Genomic DNA, 18237 nt, shown 5'->3' with positions numbered 1-18237 from the left:
ATCAGTCTTGAATTTAAGTTAATCTCCTTAGACAGTTCATATTTTTCATATTGCTCTTTTGACCTCCTCGAGGTAGATTGAGCTATACTTTATTTAATAAAAAATTAATCAGGATGTATATATGCTCAATAGAGAAAACTTGGAAAATAGAACAGCTCAAAAATTAACCAGTCTCACTGGTTGTCTGTTATTAATACTTTTGCATGTTTCCTCTCAGTCTTTTTTTCTAATATTTGTCTACCTAGCCAGCATGGTAAGAGTGCACTCTTTGGAATCAAACAGCCTGAATTCAAACCTGGGCTTCACCTCTGGGAAAGTTACGTTTTGTCCTTCAGTTCCGTTATTGGTAAGGAATATCCCCAGTAAGGGGATAATAGTAGTAGCCGTGTTAAAAGATGTGTGAGGATTAAATGAGAATATATGTAAAGTTCCTTGAACAGTGCCTGGCATGTAGTAAAGTACTTTGTAAATATTAGCTATTATTTTCCAGATCTGCTACACATCATAATAGTTTTCCACAGCTTTTTTTTCTCCCCACCACAAGCACAGCAGATAAGACTTTTTTTCTATCAGATTCTTGAAGTCCCAGTAAGAACCTCTCTCTCTAGCTTCAGTCCCTGGTGACTTTCGTCTTCCTTTATATGCATTTTCTCAAGATATGTGATTCTTGGCTTTAGCATAAGTTCTTTTTTAGAAAATTATATAGCTGTTTTTTGTGATCTGCACGGTTGCATCATCTCCTTTTCATTCCAACATTTTTGTGATTCTTTAAAAAAAAATAAAATTTTATGTATTTTCATGCGTTAGCAAATACCTTATACCACACAATACTTTAATTCATGGAAATCACCAACACCATATAGAGACAACTCTTTGGACTTGTAGTGAATTTGGAAGGTTATTTCTATAGAAATTGCCCTCTGAGTGTCTGTGGATATATGCGGCAGCATTTTGTTGGGAAAACTAATTATTGTCTAAAGAGGTAAATCATTTTGGAATTTGTTTTCACATGGTCTTGCTTACATGTTTATCATTATTTTTGTACAGGCGTACCTCAGAGATATTATGGGTTGGGTTCTAGACCACCGCGATAAAGTGAATATCACAATAAAGCAAGTCACACAAATTTTTTGTTTTCCCAATGCATATAAAAGTTATGTGTACACTGTACTGTAGTCTTTTAATTGTGCAATAGCATTATGTCTAAAAAAAAATGTCGATGTCTTAGAAAACAATGCTGTTGGAAAAATGGTGCCAGTAGACTTGCTCAATGCAGGGTTGCCACAAACCTTCAATTTGTAAACAGAAACAAAACGCAGCAGTATCTGCAAAGCGCAGTAAAGCAAAAGCACAGTAAAATGTTTGTAGTTCACTTAAGTTTAGTTCTGTAGGTTTCCAAACTTTGGAGAGCCTTTATTAACACAGATTCTGGAGATTAAAATAAAATCTAGGTACTGATTATCCAGAATCCACTCTCTTTTGTACTTTAATTTAGGAACTGTTTTTATGGTTATTAATTATAAGTTACAACTACTTTTGCATTTTATTTACAGAAACTCTGGGCGCTTTCCAGGTGTTTCCTTTAACCAGAATCAGAGAAATAAAATTTTCAAAATATAGTACAAAAATGAATCTAATAAAGAATTTTTAAAAAAATTAAAATCTTCTAGTAAAATACTCTGATGTTCCCTATCTGAGTACTCTTTTTTCTGTTATCAGAAAAGGGTCTAGGTTGCACCTTCTGAAATTACGTATTCTTTCTTCTTTTTGCCTCCTCATTTAATTCTTCTACTGCCACAAACATTAATTCTCCACGTTTTGGTGCCTACAGCCACATGCCTCTCCTTGCATTCATTATGCCGCCAGCAGGGCTCTGCTTTCATGTGCTGGCAAAAGTTGTAGGCCCTAGTCCTGGGCCCTCCAGTTCTGATTGTTAAGGGGGAACAGCTTTCCTGCAGTGGTCTAGATATTGTACAGCATGTTACGTTGTTTATAAGAGTTAAAACAACAACAGCAAAAAACCCTAACTTGTGCATTTTTGTTAATTCATAGTAATTTTAGTTTTTTTCCCCAATTCATCTTTTTTAACAATGGCTAATTTTGATCTTGGGTAATTTATTGCAAGTTGCACCATGTGCCCTTGTCAGTTTTTGTTTATTGATTGATTGATTGGCCACGCCATGCAGCTTGTGGGATTTTAGTTCCCCGACCAGGGATTGAACCTGGGCCCTCAGCAGTGAGAGATTGGAGTCCTAATCACTGGGCCGCCAGGGAATTCCTCCGTTTTTTTAAAGTACTTAGCAGGATGGTCTTGGAGGATATTATGCTAAGTGAAGTAAATCAGAGAAAGACAGAATACTGTATGATGTCACTTATATGTGGAATCTAAAATAATTCAACAAACTAGTGAATATAACAACAAAAAAAAAGTAGACTCACAGAGAGAACAAACTAGTGGTTATCAGTGGGGAGAGGGAGGGGGAGAGGCAATGTAGGGGTAAGGAATTAAGAGGTACAAGCTTATGCATAAAGTAAGTTATAGGATATATTGTACAACACAGGGAATATAGCCAATATTTATAATAACTATAAATGGAGTATAGCCTTTAAAAATTGTGAATCACTCTATTGTACACCTGTGACATATAATATTGCATAACAAGTATACTTCAACTTTAAAAAATGGAAGAAAAAAAAGGTACCTGTCAGAAGGAGGAAACCTTTTGGAGGGAGGTGATAATATTTCTGCTTTAGTTCTTTCTTATTTGCAGAGATTTTGTCACATATTTTTCTAATATGCTCAAAAATGTAGTCACTAAGGTTATTGCAGATGCTCTTTTCTGGCAGCTACCCATTTTTTCCCCCGTGAAACTTGGTTCAAATGATACAGATTTGTATAGTGAGGAAAACTGAGGTAAATCTGCTTATGTTTATCTTTTTCTAAAATCATCTGCATTGAAAACTTCGGCCCAGCTATAGGACCAAAGTACCGTGTTCCTGGATAGACAGATGTCAGTTGTTTATAAGTGAATGAAATTAAACTTATATTTCCAACAAAGCAGTTTTTTTTTTTTTTTAACTTTTCAGTAGTCTTCAAATTAGATAATAATAAATCAGGAGTAAGGTTTTTTAAGAGGACACATGAAGAAGAATAGCCAGATAAAAACTAAAATGCCATTAATTATAAATTAAAAATTTTGGCACTGGCATATAAATAGACATGCCATCAGCAACCTAGCACAGAAATATATATAAGATAATTTAATAGGATAGAGAAGGATTAGTTAGTGAAAAGACTGGAACAGATAGTTGATTAGGGGAATCTTTAGAGACTCACCTAGTAACATACACTAAAACTCCAAATATATTAAGTAGTTAAGTGAGAAATTTAAACCACAAAAAAGTAAAAGAAAATGTAAATGGGTATTTATTGTACCATTGGCTGGTAGAAGAACCTTCATATTAAAGTACTAGAACAAGTTACAGAAGAAAAGAAAAATATTGATAGAATTGGCTATATAAGTGTGAAATCGTGAGATGTCACAGAATAGCATAATATGAAACCAAGTATATTTGTGGAAAATGTTTCTGGAAGTATAACTTGAGAAATCGAAGTAGAGAGAGAGTAACTTGCTTAAAATCTCCACAGTGTCAAATTTAAGTACAAGTCTGTCAAACTTAAAGCCTAGCTTTTATTTCATTAAGGAATATGGCATAGCTATATTAAAATGCTGTTTATGAGGGAAGTCTCTGCAAAATTTTATGTGATTGCTTTAGGTGGTAGAGTTATGTAGACTTTATGTTCTTATTTTCTACATTGAGTATACATTAGTATTATGATTAAAGAAATAAATCAATTCTTGAAAAATTATTTGGTGTGAACTAGGAAGAAGTGGCTTGTGGGGGAATTTTATTTATCATTTTATTACCTAGAATGTATCCACAGAAGTAATAGTTAAGACCCTACTGGCTAGATATATCTAGTTATATACAGTAGTTACATCTAACTTTAAGAAATCATGGGCCTTTTGTTTATCTTTAGTAATTAGTTCTATAGACTTGTGCACGTAGACTTTGTTTCAAAGACTGTTCTGAGTGATTTGCTACAAATGACACTGTTCACTATTTTGCTTCTTTCCTCTCTTCAGAGAGACTGATACTTCAGATGGATAATAGTGATTTCTGGAAGTTTTATTTCACTTTACTGGTCTGTTCCCTCAGAAAACATTGAGTAAATATTTTTACCTATCCCTTTCCCTCCAAATTAAGTAAATTTAGCAGGGCAGTTGAAATGAAGAACTGTTTAGAGATACTTTGAATCTATAATCTGTCCAATAAAGAAATCCATTTTTGTTTTATTTCCTAAACCAAATTGTTTTATTGATGTGTAATTAATGTATTAAATCCACCAACTATATATTATCAACAAAGTGCCAGCCATCATTGTCAGCTTTTAGGCTAATCAAAGAACAAAACAGGTAAAAAATCCTGCTCATGTGGAGCTTATTATGTTGTAGTGGGGGGAGGCAGGAAATAAACAGTGAACATAATTAGCAAGTAAAAGGTGATAAGTGATGGAAAAAGAACAAATACTAAGCTACATAGAGGGGGATCAGGAGTAATGGGTGGTGGTAGGGGGTGGGTTGTAATTTTCAATAGGCTGATCAGGTTCCGCTTCATTGAGAAGGTGACAGGCATCTGAGGAAAGATTTGAAGGAGGTCAAGGAGTTAGCTATATGTGGGAAGGGTTTTCTGGCCAGGGGGAACAGCCGGCGCAAAGACCCCAAGTCAGGAGCATACCTGATGTGTTGGAAGAACGGGGGAGATTAGAATGTTTGGAGCAGACCAAGTAAAGGAGTCAGAGAGGTGTAATGGGGGACAAGATTATGCAGGGTCTTGGTAGGCTGATGCATAAGGAATTTGGTGTTTATTCTGAATCAAGTGAAGAACATTGCAGTTTTGAACACAGGAGTGATACTATAGGGCAACCAGTTAGGTCACTTTTAAAATTAAAATTTTTAAGTTTAAAATTAAGATTCACTCCTTAATAGAGGAGATGACATTTAAACTGGCCCTGGAGGGTAAGAAAGAATTTGCCAAGTGAAGAAGATAGAGATTTGCTTTGGCAGGCTTAATTTTAACAATATTTCACATCACCATACTTAATGAAAATAAATGTACTTTTAAACCAAAGTCATACATGTTACTTGATTTAAGGTTAAAAGTATAATAATGTCATATAAAGAACTTATTCCTTTGTGACCTCTTATATCTGTTTAACCATGCTCGTTTTAAAAATTGATGTTCTAGTTTAATAAAATTTAAGGAGTTCCTATAATCCAAGAGATATTTCCTTTTCACTCAAAAATCCAATTAGTCTATTAAGAGTTTCTTTTGAAAGTAAATGATTGCCATTTGCCTTTCTGCCATAAAACTGTAAATTTAATTGAACCATCTTGTGTTTCTTCTTATTAACTGAGATTCATTTATATACCTTTTTATTTAAAAGGCTCTACCCTCAGTTGTAGGAAATAACGAATAAGAATAAGACAGAATTTCTGTCCTTAAGGTACTTAAGATCTGGTAGGGGAGATAAGACATGATGCAAATGGTGTAGTTAGAGAAAATGTGAGTTCATTGAATGGGAGTCCTACAACATCCTCCTCTCTTCGTTTATAAAAATTCTCTACCTGTTTGACCTGGTCAGGCCATCTTCAAATCCAGTCTCCTCAGTTGAACTTCAACTACTGAACCATACTTATATTTTCTTCTCTAAATCCCTGTATCAAGTTTGAACCACCAACTTATTACCTGGGAACTCCGCCTACTATATGTCATATCTTTTAGTACTGTTGTACAAGTTTGTAAATTGGGTGAGAGCAAGGACTCTGCTAGGTACCTTTTCCCTTAGGATGCAGTCATAGTATAGATATCTAGTAGTTAATTGGTAACCAAATATAACATAGGGTAGCGTGGAATATAGTTTTAACTATAAATGTATTTCACTTAATGTTGTTTCTGAAAAGTTTTACTTGAAACGTTGACTGTAAGGTAACTTTTCGAAAGGGATGTTCTTTTTCTGTCGATTCTTAAAATGAAAATAAAGATTTAATCCGAGTTTAGGTAAAGATTCAGTAAAAACTATGTTTAAGAGAGTAGTAACATTTTCTCTTGAAGGAAGTATTTTTTGCTTTATCAACTCTGAATTGTAAATAGTCTTTATAACAAATTCATCTAAAAAAATTCTGACATATGTAAAAGTGCCTGATCATCATTAAAATAATGGTTTTGATTTTGTAGTTATCTCCAACAATCATTTTTATTCCTGAACAGTGTTAAATATTTTTTTAAAATTTGACATTTTGAGAATTTTGTAAATTTTGTATGGAGGGAATTAAACTACGTCTTGGTAACGCAGCACTGTCAACATTTGTGTTACATGTCATCACTTATTTTCTTATAAAACAGACAATAAGTGAGATGTCATTGATCCTTAGTGTTTGGATAAGATCATTTGAGTTCTCGTTTGGCAGGACAGTTGATGCCTGTGGTTTTGTGTGATCTTTGCTCCAAATCAGTTTGGAGCCAAAGCACAGGAGGATGTCTTTCACCAGGCCATTTCTATGCATAAGGAAAAATGTATCAGGGTTTATTAGAAACTTACTGAATCGCTGTTATTGTATAACTAGTTTAAGCCTAAATATGCTAATTAACAACTTTCAACATTTGTCTTAGATATCGCAGATGTTGAAATAGATTGTATCATAGGACTTGTATGCTAACAGCAAGAGATGTACTCTATCAGGATATAAAATGATTGATGTAGTAAAAGAACATATAAGCATAATGTAATTATTCCTTGAATTATTATTACTTTAGAACCTGCAAAGTATTCTTCTACGTATCTCCTCACCAGTCCCCAAAATTTTCCTTTTTGCTTGCAAATGTAGTGTAAGCCAAACATTTATTGTATGTGAATAAAATAATAAGCACTGAGATTCTTTATGATATGTCTGAGATATTTGTATTTCATCAACTTTAGGGCATAATTGTAGGCTCTAAACCTTGGTTAAATAGTACTTTGTACATATATTTAATTTTCTTTGGGACTAAATTTAAGTGAGAAACTAGTGTTTATTCTGTCCAATGTAGATGGCAGTCACAGTCAGAAAAAAGCCTTGTATTTAAAGATAATCTACAGGTGAATAATGTGCCTGCAGATCAGTCAACATGTATTTATTGAGTGCCTTCTTTGTCTATAATTATTGGTATAGAAAATAAGTACAGTAGTAATTTAGATGGAAAAGAACATTTTGGGCTGGAGTCAGCATCTCAGGCTTTGGGACAGAAGATAAATTTCAGTCATATCTTGAAAGATGGTTGAAATGGGTGAGGTGAAAAAAGAGAGCTCTAGGTTCTAGAAAAGGAATCATTATGCAGGTCTTTGGCAAGATCCCCAGTTTAATTATTTTTTTTTAAATAATGCAACAGATTATTCCTCTGTCTTCATTTGTTGCAGAGTTTTTAAAATCATCATTCAGCGTGTCATATTTAGAGTGTTCACGAATTGCTGGTTGATGAAAAGTAAAAATCACTGGATCCAGTTTTAACTGCTTTTGTAAGAAAACCTATCTCATAGGGGCCTTTGAAAGAAATAATGTCATATAAAGTGATTCTGGTTTTTAAAGAGCACTAGCCAGAGAGTATAGAAGTCTGAGTTTTAATCCTAGCTTCATGCCTTACTTTGTGACTTCAGACAGGTCGTTTAACTGAATTTACTTGTTTGTAAAGTGAAGATGATAGTGCCTGACTTACTTCAGGTGAAATAATGGGCTCTTATTGACTATTTTGAAGACTTTTAACTAGGAGCCGTATACCTTAGAAGGCATCTTTATTTTTACCAACATATGAGAAACTGAAATATGTGAATTCATAAAAGAGGATGATTAAGAAAATTAATTTCTGAATTATACTTATTTCCCCCCCTTTTCTTGGTAGCGGATACTTTGTTTTCAAGGAAGCTGAATGGAAAATACAGGCTTGAGCGACTGGTTCCCACTGCAGTGTATCAGCACATGAAGATGCATAAAAGAATTCTTGGACACTTGTCGTCTGTGTACTGTGTAACTTTTGATCGAACTGGCAGACGGATATTTACTGTAAGTAGTTTTTAAAGTATTATCTTAATTCATATATGGAATTGCAGAAACATTGCTTAAAGTTGAACTTCGAAATAAAACCTTTGTTTTTTCTTTTAATGAAAAACTAGAAATTCAGGTAAATTAGCTTACTGTAACAAAGTTTTACTTAAAGTTGGACTTCAGGTTTGGAACATTCTTGAAAGACATGTTGTAGCACAGTTACAGTTATGGTCCTCGTGGATAAGTGTAATTCGCAGCATTATGTGAAATAATGCAGTGTGACCTTTTTAAAAATGTCATACAGTAGTTTTAATTCTAAACCAAGGACATTTCACCCAAAGTGTGTTAAGCAAATTAGGGGAGTCTAAGAAATTTCCCTTAAAGTGGTGATAGAAAAAATTCTGAGCATATGTAACATTTTCTCCTTTTACCTTTTATCCTTAGCACCTCATTCTTCAGTTTATCTCATGTGTTCAGAGTCTCTTAGGTTTGTTTGTTACTGTTTCTTTTAACTTGTTGAATGGAGAAAACAGAGCTTTTCAGCTTTAAGGGAGAAAATTGCTTTTGGTAATATTTCAATTTATTTTTAGGTGCCTTGACTATTATATCCACTAAGGGTAATACTTACTACACTATTATGGTTGTACTTACCATTAAATACTACTTATATTAAATACTCTGCTGAAGATATACACTCATTCACAGGATTCCTAATTTTAAATGGGAAATGGAAGTTAACATGGAAATTCCTATCTCTGTCTTCGAAGAGAGCAGCTGCGAATTTTATACAGTCACAACAATTATAGATTCCTCTTTTAAGTAAATATGCTTGTAAACTGAGATTTATTTATGTCTCCTTTCTCTCCTTTACCCGTTCACCCAGTCCTCTATAAAACAGCTAAATGGCAGGGTGTGGGAAAGGATTTCCATACATATCTTTTCCCCTGTTCTAGAATCCACTTCAGGTATTTGCAGATTATTTCCTACATTAGTATTCTCCCTTTCACCTTCTCTTTTTTTTTTTTTTTTTTTTTTCACCTTCTCTTTTATCTCTGCTGTTCTCTATGAAGCAGAATAAAACTGAAATTTTAAAAATTTTCTGATGGGTTATTATTTTTAGAGTGGGGAATAGTTATCCCTATATTGTCTAAAGTCCTTGATATACCTGCAACAGTAATTTGCTCTCAGATGGTAATGGAAAATTACTTACAGCCTTTTTGAGTTCAATATATTATCATTTAAATTTAGCTCTCAAAACATAAAGTAAATTTGGCATCTCTAATGTTTAAAAGAATTCTTTCAAAAATAATAATAAATTGAAAGAATGAGAAAGATGCATTACATTGTGTTTATACTTCATTTTGGTGAGTATTAAGTTATGCCGTTGCACTGAGATTATAAAAAATATATAACTTCTTACTTAATTTTTGATGTCTGTAAAGTACCTTGTGGGAATTCTTTCTTTGAAAATGAGAGAGATGGTAAGCATTTGATTGTCGTACTTTATGAAGCACTGTGTATGTGTTGATTTGAATTAGACACATAATCTCCTACAACTTTTTGAGGGAAAAATGCAGTGAGACAATACACTGTTGCTGGCTCATGAATTTAGTGGAGTAATAGGCATAGAGTTGGGCAGGCACTCTGAACCAGGGGTTAGTAAACTACTGCCCGTGGGTCAAATCCAGCTTGCCACCTTTTTTTTGTAAATAAAATTTTATTCAAACACAGGCACACTCAGTGGTTGCTTTTGTACCACAACAGCAGAGTTGAGTAGTTATGACAGAGACTGTATGGCCTGAAAAGCCTGAGATAATTGTTACCTGGCCCTGTACAGAAAAAAATTGCAGCCCTTGTTCTAGATATGTAATTCCTACTTTTAAGAGCATTGAATGATATGTGAAGAGGGAAGCGATTTTCTGATTGTTTTCCTTTAGTTGAAGATACATAAATAAAGACAGAAAATTATCACTGTACTATTTTATATGGTCTTATCAAGAGTCTAAAAATGTTGATGTTTTATGTATGTGATATAATTTGCTAATTGTGCCAAACTTATAGTCTCATTTGTAATTTTTTACTGGTGATTTGCAGTTACAAATTCCAAAATGTTGCCTTGTGACAAGAAATGCAAAGATATGAGATCACTGTTACTTAAAATTTCTTTGTATTTTTGTGATTATCACCTTGAGTTAGAGTACATATGTGTTCACTATTCATGTTATTTTATTCCACTGGGAACACATTAGCCACTAACAAATGCTTTGAAAACCAGTCTTGAAAACTGATAGGATAAGACTTTAGGATAGTAGATTATGACTGAACAATGAAAGATTCCCGTGAGAGAGTGACACACTGTTGTTATTTATTGGAATAACAATTCAGTAATGGACAGCTCAATATTTCCTTTTTATGTATTTGGTATCTGAAGACCTTGCACACTTATTATTAAGTTCTAGTGTTAGGTATATTTGAAAGCTTTTTCCAAGGGACTCATTCCCAGGGACTTTTGAGTCCTTCCTGGGTAGGCACAGCTAGAGGCACAGCTAGAGGCACAGCTGGAAGCAGTATAGTCCTGTGGTTAAGAGCATCAGCTTTGGCATTAGGGGGCTCTTAGTTCAACGCACAGCTTTACCACTTCCTAGCAGTGCAGCTTACAAAGATTACCTCACCCTTTTAATCTACAGTGTTCTCAGCTGTTAAAAAAAGAAGGAGGGAAATAGATAATAGTAGTACCAAGCCCACAGGATTTTTGTGGGATTGCATGAAATGATGCATGCAGTTAGTATAGAACAAGATATACAGGAAGCAGTTATTAAGTTTCACTTGCTGCTTTTAATTTTATAGATGGATTTAAATAAATTGTTTCCATTTTATTTTCTTACCTAACTAAAATCTTATTTATAAATGCTATACAAGATTGAAATCATTGTGATTGATAAGTGAAATTCTGTTAGGAAAATTTTCCAGTATTTTGTACTAGAATATTTTAGTAATGGACATTTCCCAGTAGAATAATGAGAAGAACCCAGGGAGGAAGGTAGCATAATTACCAAGTCAGACTGCTCCCTAATTCTCTCTCTTTCTTAGTTTTCTAAATTTTTTTTACTTTATTTCAGAATCATTGCATCAAATAATATTTACCAAAGAAAAGCAGAGTTAATGAATTCTCTCAGTAGTAAGCCATTCACTCATAAAAGTATGTTGAGGACCATATAAAAAGATTTCCCCCCTTTTTTCAGAAACATAAAATGTACCTCTTCAAATTAAGGCAAAAGAGCATAAGCTGTTTATATAAATTCAGTAATTTATAATAAAGACTGTGAGTTTATGCACTCCTTTAATGAACTTCAGTCTTTTAGGAGGCGGACACTGTTCTAAAAGCTTAGGATATAGAAATGACAGACATAGTATCTGTCCCTGGAGAGTTCGCAGAGAGTCAACACACAATATTGATACAATGTGATAAGCCTGCTAGAGGCAGCACAAGATGCTGAGGTGTACCATAGGAGAGAGGTACCTAGTTCAGTGTGTGGTAGGAGATGGTAAGAGAAACTTCCTAGAGGAGTGACACCTCAGCTGAGCTAGGTATTCCAGAGTTAGGGAAAGGCATTTACAGTCATTGGGAGAACGTAACATGCAATCGTGTGTTATTGGACATGGCAAAGAATAAATATGGACCACTGCTAAGCAAGAGCTAGAGATGTTGTTGCAGGACAAAATCATTAAGATTCTTTTGTGACATGAAGGGATGTCTTTCCTGAGGGCATGGAGCAAAAGTGATGGATTTAGACAGAAGAGTGAGCAGAATTTATCTTTTTAATGATCTCTTTGGCATTATTGTAGAGGATGGATGGAAACTAAGTCTTTATACGGAGGTATTGGTGAAAAGGTGCTAGCAGTGATCCATGAAAGATTCACAGTGGAAGTAGGAATGGAATTAACAGATTAAAAATAGAATCTCTAGGATTTAAAAGGTTCATTTGAATGTAGGGAGGAATTGAGAGGGAATAGTATGGAATGACATGTTTTTTAACTTGTGTGACTGGTTAGAAAGTCGTGTCACTTACTGTGGTAAGGGTTTAAGTGGAGAAGTTTGTGAAGGTTGGGACATGTTGAATTTGAGATACTTATATAGATTGCCAAATAGAAATGCTCAACAGGTTGTGGGAGCTCAGGAGAGAGATCTAGGCTAGAGGATTGAACTGGGGAATCGTTGAATATGAAAATTGATTTTTTTACCTCGTATGTGTAATGTACAAAGGCTGAAACTTCAACTTTAAAGCAAACTAAAGAAGAGGAGAGGAGTCAATAATTAAGACTGAGAAAGAGCTGCCTAAGAGGCTGGGAGAAAAATAGAAAAAGAAGTGGTGTCTTAAAAGCCAAAGGATTAGTATTTCACGAAAGGTAGAAAAACCTAAAGTAAAATTAGAACTGAAAGGCATCTTTTGGATTTGGCAAGGCTACTAATGAACTTAAGAAAAAATGTTTTATTTTAGTTTTATGGGTAGAAGTGAGATTGCAATGCACAAAGGAAGGATTGGGAATTGAAGAATTAGAGACGGTATAGATTAATCTTTCAAAACTTGACAATTAAAAAAATAGGCTGTTTTCCAAATGTGGTGTATTACCACTGAACATACTTTTATTGTATTGTATTGTCTTCTGTGTTGCAGTGAATTTGTTTAGATGTCTGTCTCTATTAAGTTGTGAGCTTCCTAACAACAAAGCCTTTTTCTTAAACCTTTTTAGGTCTGTAATGCTTTACAGAGTATCTGGTGCATACAGTAGGCAAACAACAAAAAGATGAATGAGTGAACCAGTCAGTTAGAGATACAGAAGTGAATAATGTCCTTTCTTGTAAGAAACTTCTGTTAGGGAAGATATATACAGAAATGTCTGTAAGACAAATTCCCTTCTTCTACTGTGCTTCATTTACACTGGTCTTTTTCTGTGTTTCAAACTCGCAAAGCCCATTTATGGCTTAGAGCCTTTGTACTAGATACTCCCTTTGCCTGGAATTGTCTTCTCCAAAATACTCCTGTGGCTGATTCCTTTTTTGGCAGCTCTGTTCAAACACTGCTTTCTTAGAGACTTTTCCCTGACTACCTTCCTTCCTCATACTCCATCATTGTCTATCACATTACCTTACTATATTTTTCTTATAATATCTGTCACTGTCTGAAACTCTTATTTTTTAAAATTAGCTTTTATTGTATTTTCTTACTAATAAGCTCCATGAGGACGGATAGGACCTTGACTGAGTTATGACCACTGATTAAAGTAGGCATCCGTGAGTTATACTGATGTAAATAAGTAAATAAATAATTAAGTGAGAAAGAAGGGAAAACTCCTATTTACAGTGGAATGCCAACTGATAATTGTAGAAAGAATGGTGGTTTGGCAACTATCATAGTGGTGGTTGATTCATTTGTGTGTCGTTGGCGGAGGCTAAGACTGGTAGATGCTGGTTTGAAGATCTTAGCATAATCTTGTATGTGTTCCCCCAAGATACCAAGTTAATTAATTAAAAGGGGAAAAAGTGCAACTTTCCAGGGGAGAAACATGGGAAACATTAACAAGACAAAGTTATTAACTTCACTAGTGGTGGGATGGGTTGACATTGTGTATCCTCTGAAGTGGTACACTGAGGAAAACACAACATCTTGTCTGTGGGATTCCTACCAAGACAGTATGATCTGCGTCTGGTCATTAATGAACATTAGACAGACTGAGGTTCAGGGTCATCCTATAGATGTGAGGTCTGTATTCTTTATAAACTTCTGAGGACATGAAACACAGAGAAAACCTCAGGAAATACTCCAGACTGAAGAGACTGAAATGACAATACAACTAAAATTTAACATGTTGCTGTATGGGGTCCTAGGCCAAAAAGGAAAAGGGAATGTTATCAGGATAGTTGACAGAATTTGAATGGGGCCTGTGGATTGGATGGCAGTTTTATCAATATTGATTTCCCAACTTAGGTAGACGTGTGTCTTTGTTTTAGAGGAATGCACACTGGGATATTTAGAAGTGACGGGGCGTCAAGTCTGCAGCCTACTATTAAATGGTGCAGAAAAACACTAATGGGCGGGTGTGTGTGTGTGTGTTAATATGGAGAGAAAGGAAAGAAAGGTGGTGATGGAGCTGATGCAGTGAATTGTTAATAGTTGATGAATCTGAGTGATGGAAGACATTGGTACTGCTCTTGAAACTTCTGTAAATTTGAAATGCAAAATTACTTTTTAAAAGTACATGGGGGGTAGCATAGGGAAGATACTGTATATTCAGTAAGTTTGGTAGTAATGGAAAGGAGAGCTAGACTACAGTGATTTATAGGAAGGTAAAGTTTTGAAAAACTGGGTCAAGGGTAAGGAACTAGGAGCGCAGATATGAGAGGAGATAATTGATGTACAGTGGTCTTTATGGAGGATAGATAAATGAATAAATAGATAAAGAACAGTTTATTTGGACTATTTAGAAAGATAGATAATTAGGTTTACAATGAACAGATTCTGCTTTTCAAGGTGAAATATTTTATCTGATAAGAGTCTTGGTTAGGGGGTGGGACTGGGTTCTAGAGGTGAGTGATCAAACCTGGTAATAAGGAAAGAGTGATGAATGGGGGGAAGAGGAATGCTGATTAGCCTTAGCCTTCCAAATAAACAGGAGTTATGAATTTGCAGTGTTGCAGATTTAGTGTCCTTGTCTTCTTTTCCATAATGGTACTTGGCATCTGGGAGCAGGATAAGAGCAAGTGATGATTACATTGATACAAGTTTAGTCATTGGTGGTTTAGGTGGACAAGGGAGTGAGAAAATTTGGTGTGTGTTGAAATGATTGACACTGAAGTTTAGGGTAATTTGTAAGGGAAATGAAATAGGGGTCTGATAGATTGGTAAGAAAGAAAATCAATAGCCTCTTCTTGAAAAAAACATTGAACTAAATTTAAATTACAAGCAATTTTTAGCTGCCTGAATAGGCTACTTTTTAGCCTGAAAAGAAAATGACATTATAGTATGCATAACCATATACATGGTGTTTTTAACATTTAATTCTGTTTGTTCTAATGACATCAAGAGGTGAAATCTGACTCATAAGCTGTGCAGCAGTAGCGAGAGAAATGAGAATTCTCTTTGTTGATTCTGCCAAGGACTGCCAAATTCTCCAAGACACTATAAGATTAAAAATCACCTAGTTTATCTTTGTGTCAAAGTAGTAATCTTTGGTTGGTCTCTTCAATTGATGCTTCTCTTTTAGCAGGGAAAGGTTTACAGATCTACTTTTTAATTTTAAGGTCGTCTGAGCAGAATCAACCTGCTGTACTGTTTCCAAACGTGTGCGGTTTTCTGCTCACAGAAGTCCACAATTCTTTGTCACTTACTGTTCCATCCTGTAGAGTAGTTTTCTTCATCATTGAATGGTTCACATAGTTGTTACCTCTAATCTTCTAGCTTTAGTTTAAATAAATAAATACATATATACATAAATAGTTCAGTTAAGCTCTTTAAAACTTGTCTTCCAGAAACTTTAAATTTGACCTTAGGTCCTTCTTTAATTTTTACATAGAATTTAAGTGATTGAAGAAGGCCCTGTGGCTGAAGTTGTTTCATAAAATTTTCATATCAATAAGTAGGACGTTTTTTGTAGATTTTAAGGAACATTTTAATACCCAAGTGCATGACAAAGTAGAAAGCCATGTCACAGAGACCTGTCGAAAACTTCCTTTACCAGAATACCAAAAGCAAATGTGTACAATACATTGATTGCCTGGGCTTAACTATAGAGAATGTCAGCATTTGTTTTTATTTATCTGAAATTTGCCTCTCACACTTTTTATTTTGAAGAAACTTTGCGTTTCCAAAAGGGATTCACAAAATAGGAACCTCTTTTAGATAGACATAAAGTGAGAATTACCTGCAGTGTAAGAGATCTAGTTGTACGCTGGAAGGAAATGTCATTAGTGCCACCAGTCTACTTAAAAGTATTAAAGAAATAATGATTCCAGAGTAAATGTCTGATTCAGTTTCCTTCCTCTTGTTCTAAGCTACAGAGTATGTTGATAGTTTTAAAGGCACTTGCCTTAATCATTTTGTGTGTGTGGCTTTAGGTGTGGCTGTGGAATAAGAAAATTCATAGGGTACTTTAAATTCGTAAGTTTAGGCAAATCTAAATTTTGTTTAAGTTCCACCCTTTATCAAGCCTTTTCACAAATAATACCTACACTGTTGTTTATTCAGGATAGAAATCAGGTGCTCTTTCAGCTTTCTTGGCTTTATCTTTGCATTGATGAGATGTCTTGACATTTAAGAGAAAGCAATGTAAATTTGGTATATCTCATTTGTTTGGGGATTTCTGTAAGCTAAAGCTACTTGTTCTTTTTGTTATCTTTATACTAGGTTTGATGTAAACAGACAAATGATAACATATTGATGAGTACTCTTTCGTGGTAATTATGACAATTTTACATTATTGAAAAGTGAAACTAATGATCCACTACTGTCTTATATTTGCTTGGCATTAACCACTAGTTAATATTATAATTTGATTAAAAAATGAATTCCATAAAAGCATCTTCAATTTTCACCAGTTCGTGTATTTCTTAAAACTTATCGTGGTTAAAATATTAGAGTGACTATGCCTTGTCTGCTTAAAATTCTTCAGTAGCTTCCTCACCAGGTTAAATTGAAACTCCCTAACAGGCATTTAAAACCCCTACCTTCTATTACCTTCCTCAGATAAAACCTTTCCAGCTTAATTTTTGTTTCTAGTTTCCCAGTTATACTTCATACTCCCAACTTTTCTCACCTTACCAAATCCCCAGTCCTAGCAGCAACATCTAGATGTTACTGAAAATAAATGAATACTTCGTTTTCCCCTAGGCATTAGAACCTTGCTTAAAAAACTTGTCAATTGAGATTTTTTTCTAAAATCATGCTATCTAATTTTAGCAGGAAGTTCACGTTGCTTCCAGGTTTTTTCCCTTTTTCTTATTGCTCTTAAAATTCCACCACATTTTCAAACTTTGCTCACCTTTTTTTGGTTCCTTCTTTGTTTCCCCCTTCTCCACTTGAAGGAAATGATCTTCAGATATTTGTCTTACTTGCTAAGGTTAGAATCATCTAATTTCTCTGCTGCTTGCTTTAAAATTGCTATCTCCACCATACCTCTTCCCCCTTCATGCAGCCTAGGAGCCTATGTGTCCCTCCTACCAAGGCTGACCCCTGTGCCTGTGTTGTCCATCTCTTTCTTTTCACCATTTAAATAACATTACTTTTGCTTTAATGTCCAATACTCTGTTTAAAGTTGTGATTGAAAACTAAAAATGTTCTACTCTTTGGTTTATTATTGACTTTACTAACATTTGAGGTAGGCTCTGGAAAGAAAGATCATTTGTTCAAATTCTCTGCATTTTGGTCTTTTTAAAAAGAGTAGTTTTATCAAAGTTTAGTTCATCCTTCCACATTCAACTTAAACACATTTATGGTGCTTTAAAAAATGTTTTCCGGGCTTCCCTGGTGGCGCAGTGGTTGAGAGTCTGCCTGCCAATGCAGGGAACGCGGGTTCGAGCCCTGGTCTGGGAGGATCCCACATGCCACGGAGCAACTGGGCCCGTGAGCCACAACTACTGAGCCTGCGCGTCTGGAGCCTGTGCTCCGCAACAAGAGAGGCCACGACAGTGAGAGGCCCGCGCACCGCGATGAAGAGTGGCCCCCGCTCGCCACAACTAGAGAAAGCCCTCGCACAGAAACGAAGACCCAACACAGCCATAAATAAATAAATAAAAATTTAAAAAAAAATGTTTTCCCAGTAAATTTGATTCTTCTTCTTGTCTGCAGTCCTTTTCAAACAATTATTTATGTATACTTGTATCTCTGATAGTCATTTTAAAAGAACTTAGTTGAATTTGTCAAATCATATTTAGTTTCACATTTCCATAAAAATCGATGAATGATCACAAGTAATGAATGATGAAATAGAAATTGCCTGAGGATGCTTTAGGGTTTTGTTTGAAATTCTGCCAGGAGTTCTGTGAGCAGGGATAAGGGTTGGGGACAGTATACTACTTTATATCATAGAAGAGGATAGTGAA

General features: G+C 34.8%; 1 protein-coding gene across 5 annotated transcripts in view; it reads left to right on the top strand.

Moving 5' to 3' along the window:
- Positions 1–18237, top strand: part of PHIP (PHIP subunit of CUL4-Ring ligase complex) — a 125522-nt gene that overhangs the window by 25764 nt on the left and 81521 nt on the right. For all 5 annotated transcript variants that reach the window (XM_082404958.1, XM_082404959.1, XM_082404957.1 and 2 more), the window contains one exon: positions 7999–8159. In XM_082404958.1, coding sequence (XP_082261084.1) covers positions 7999–8159 — 161 coding nt within the window. The remainder of the gene's footprint in view (positions 1–7998; positions 8160–18237) is intronic.

Source organism: Balaenoptera borealis (assembly GCF_965194805.1).
Source record: "Balaenoptera borealis genome assembly, chromosome: 9".
Classification (NCBI taxonomy): domain Eukaryota; kingdom Metazoa; phylum Chordata; class Mammalia; order Artiodactyla; family Balaenopteridae; genus Balaenoptera; species Balaenoptera borealis.
This window is presented reverse-complemented; position numbering and strand designations above follow the sequence as displayed.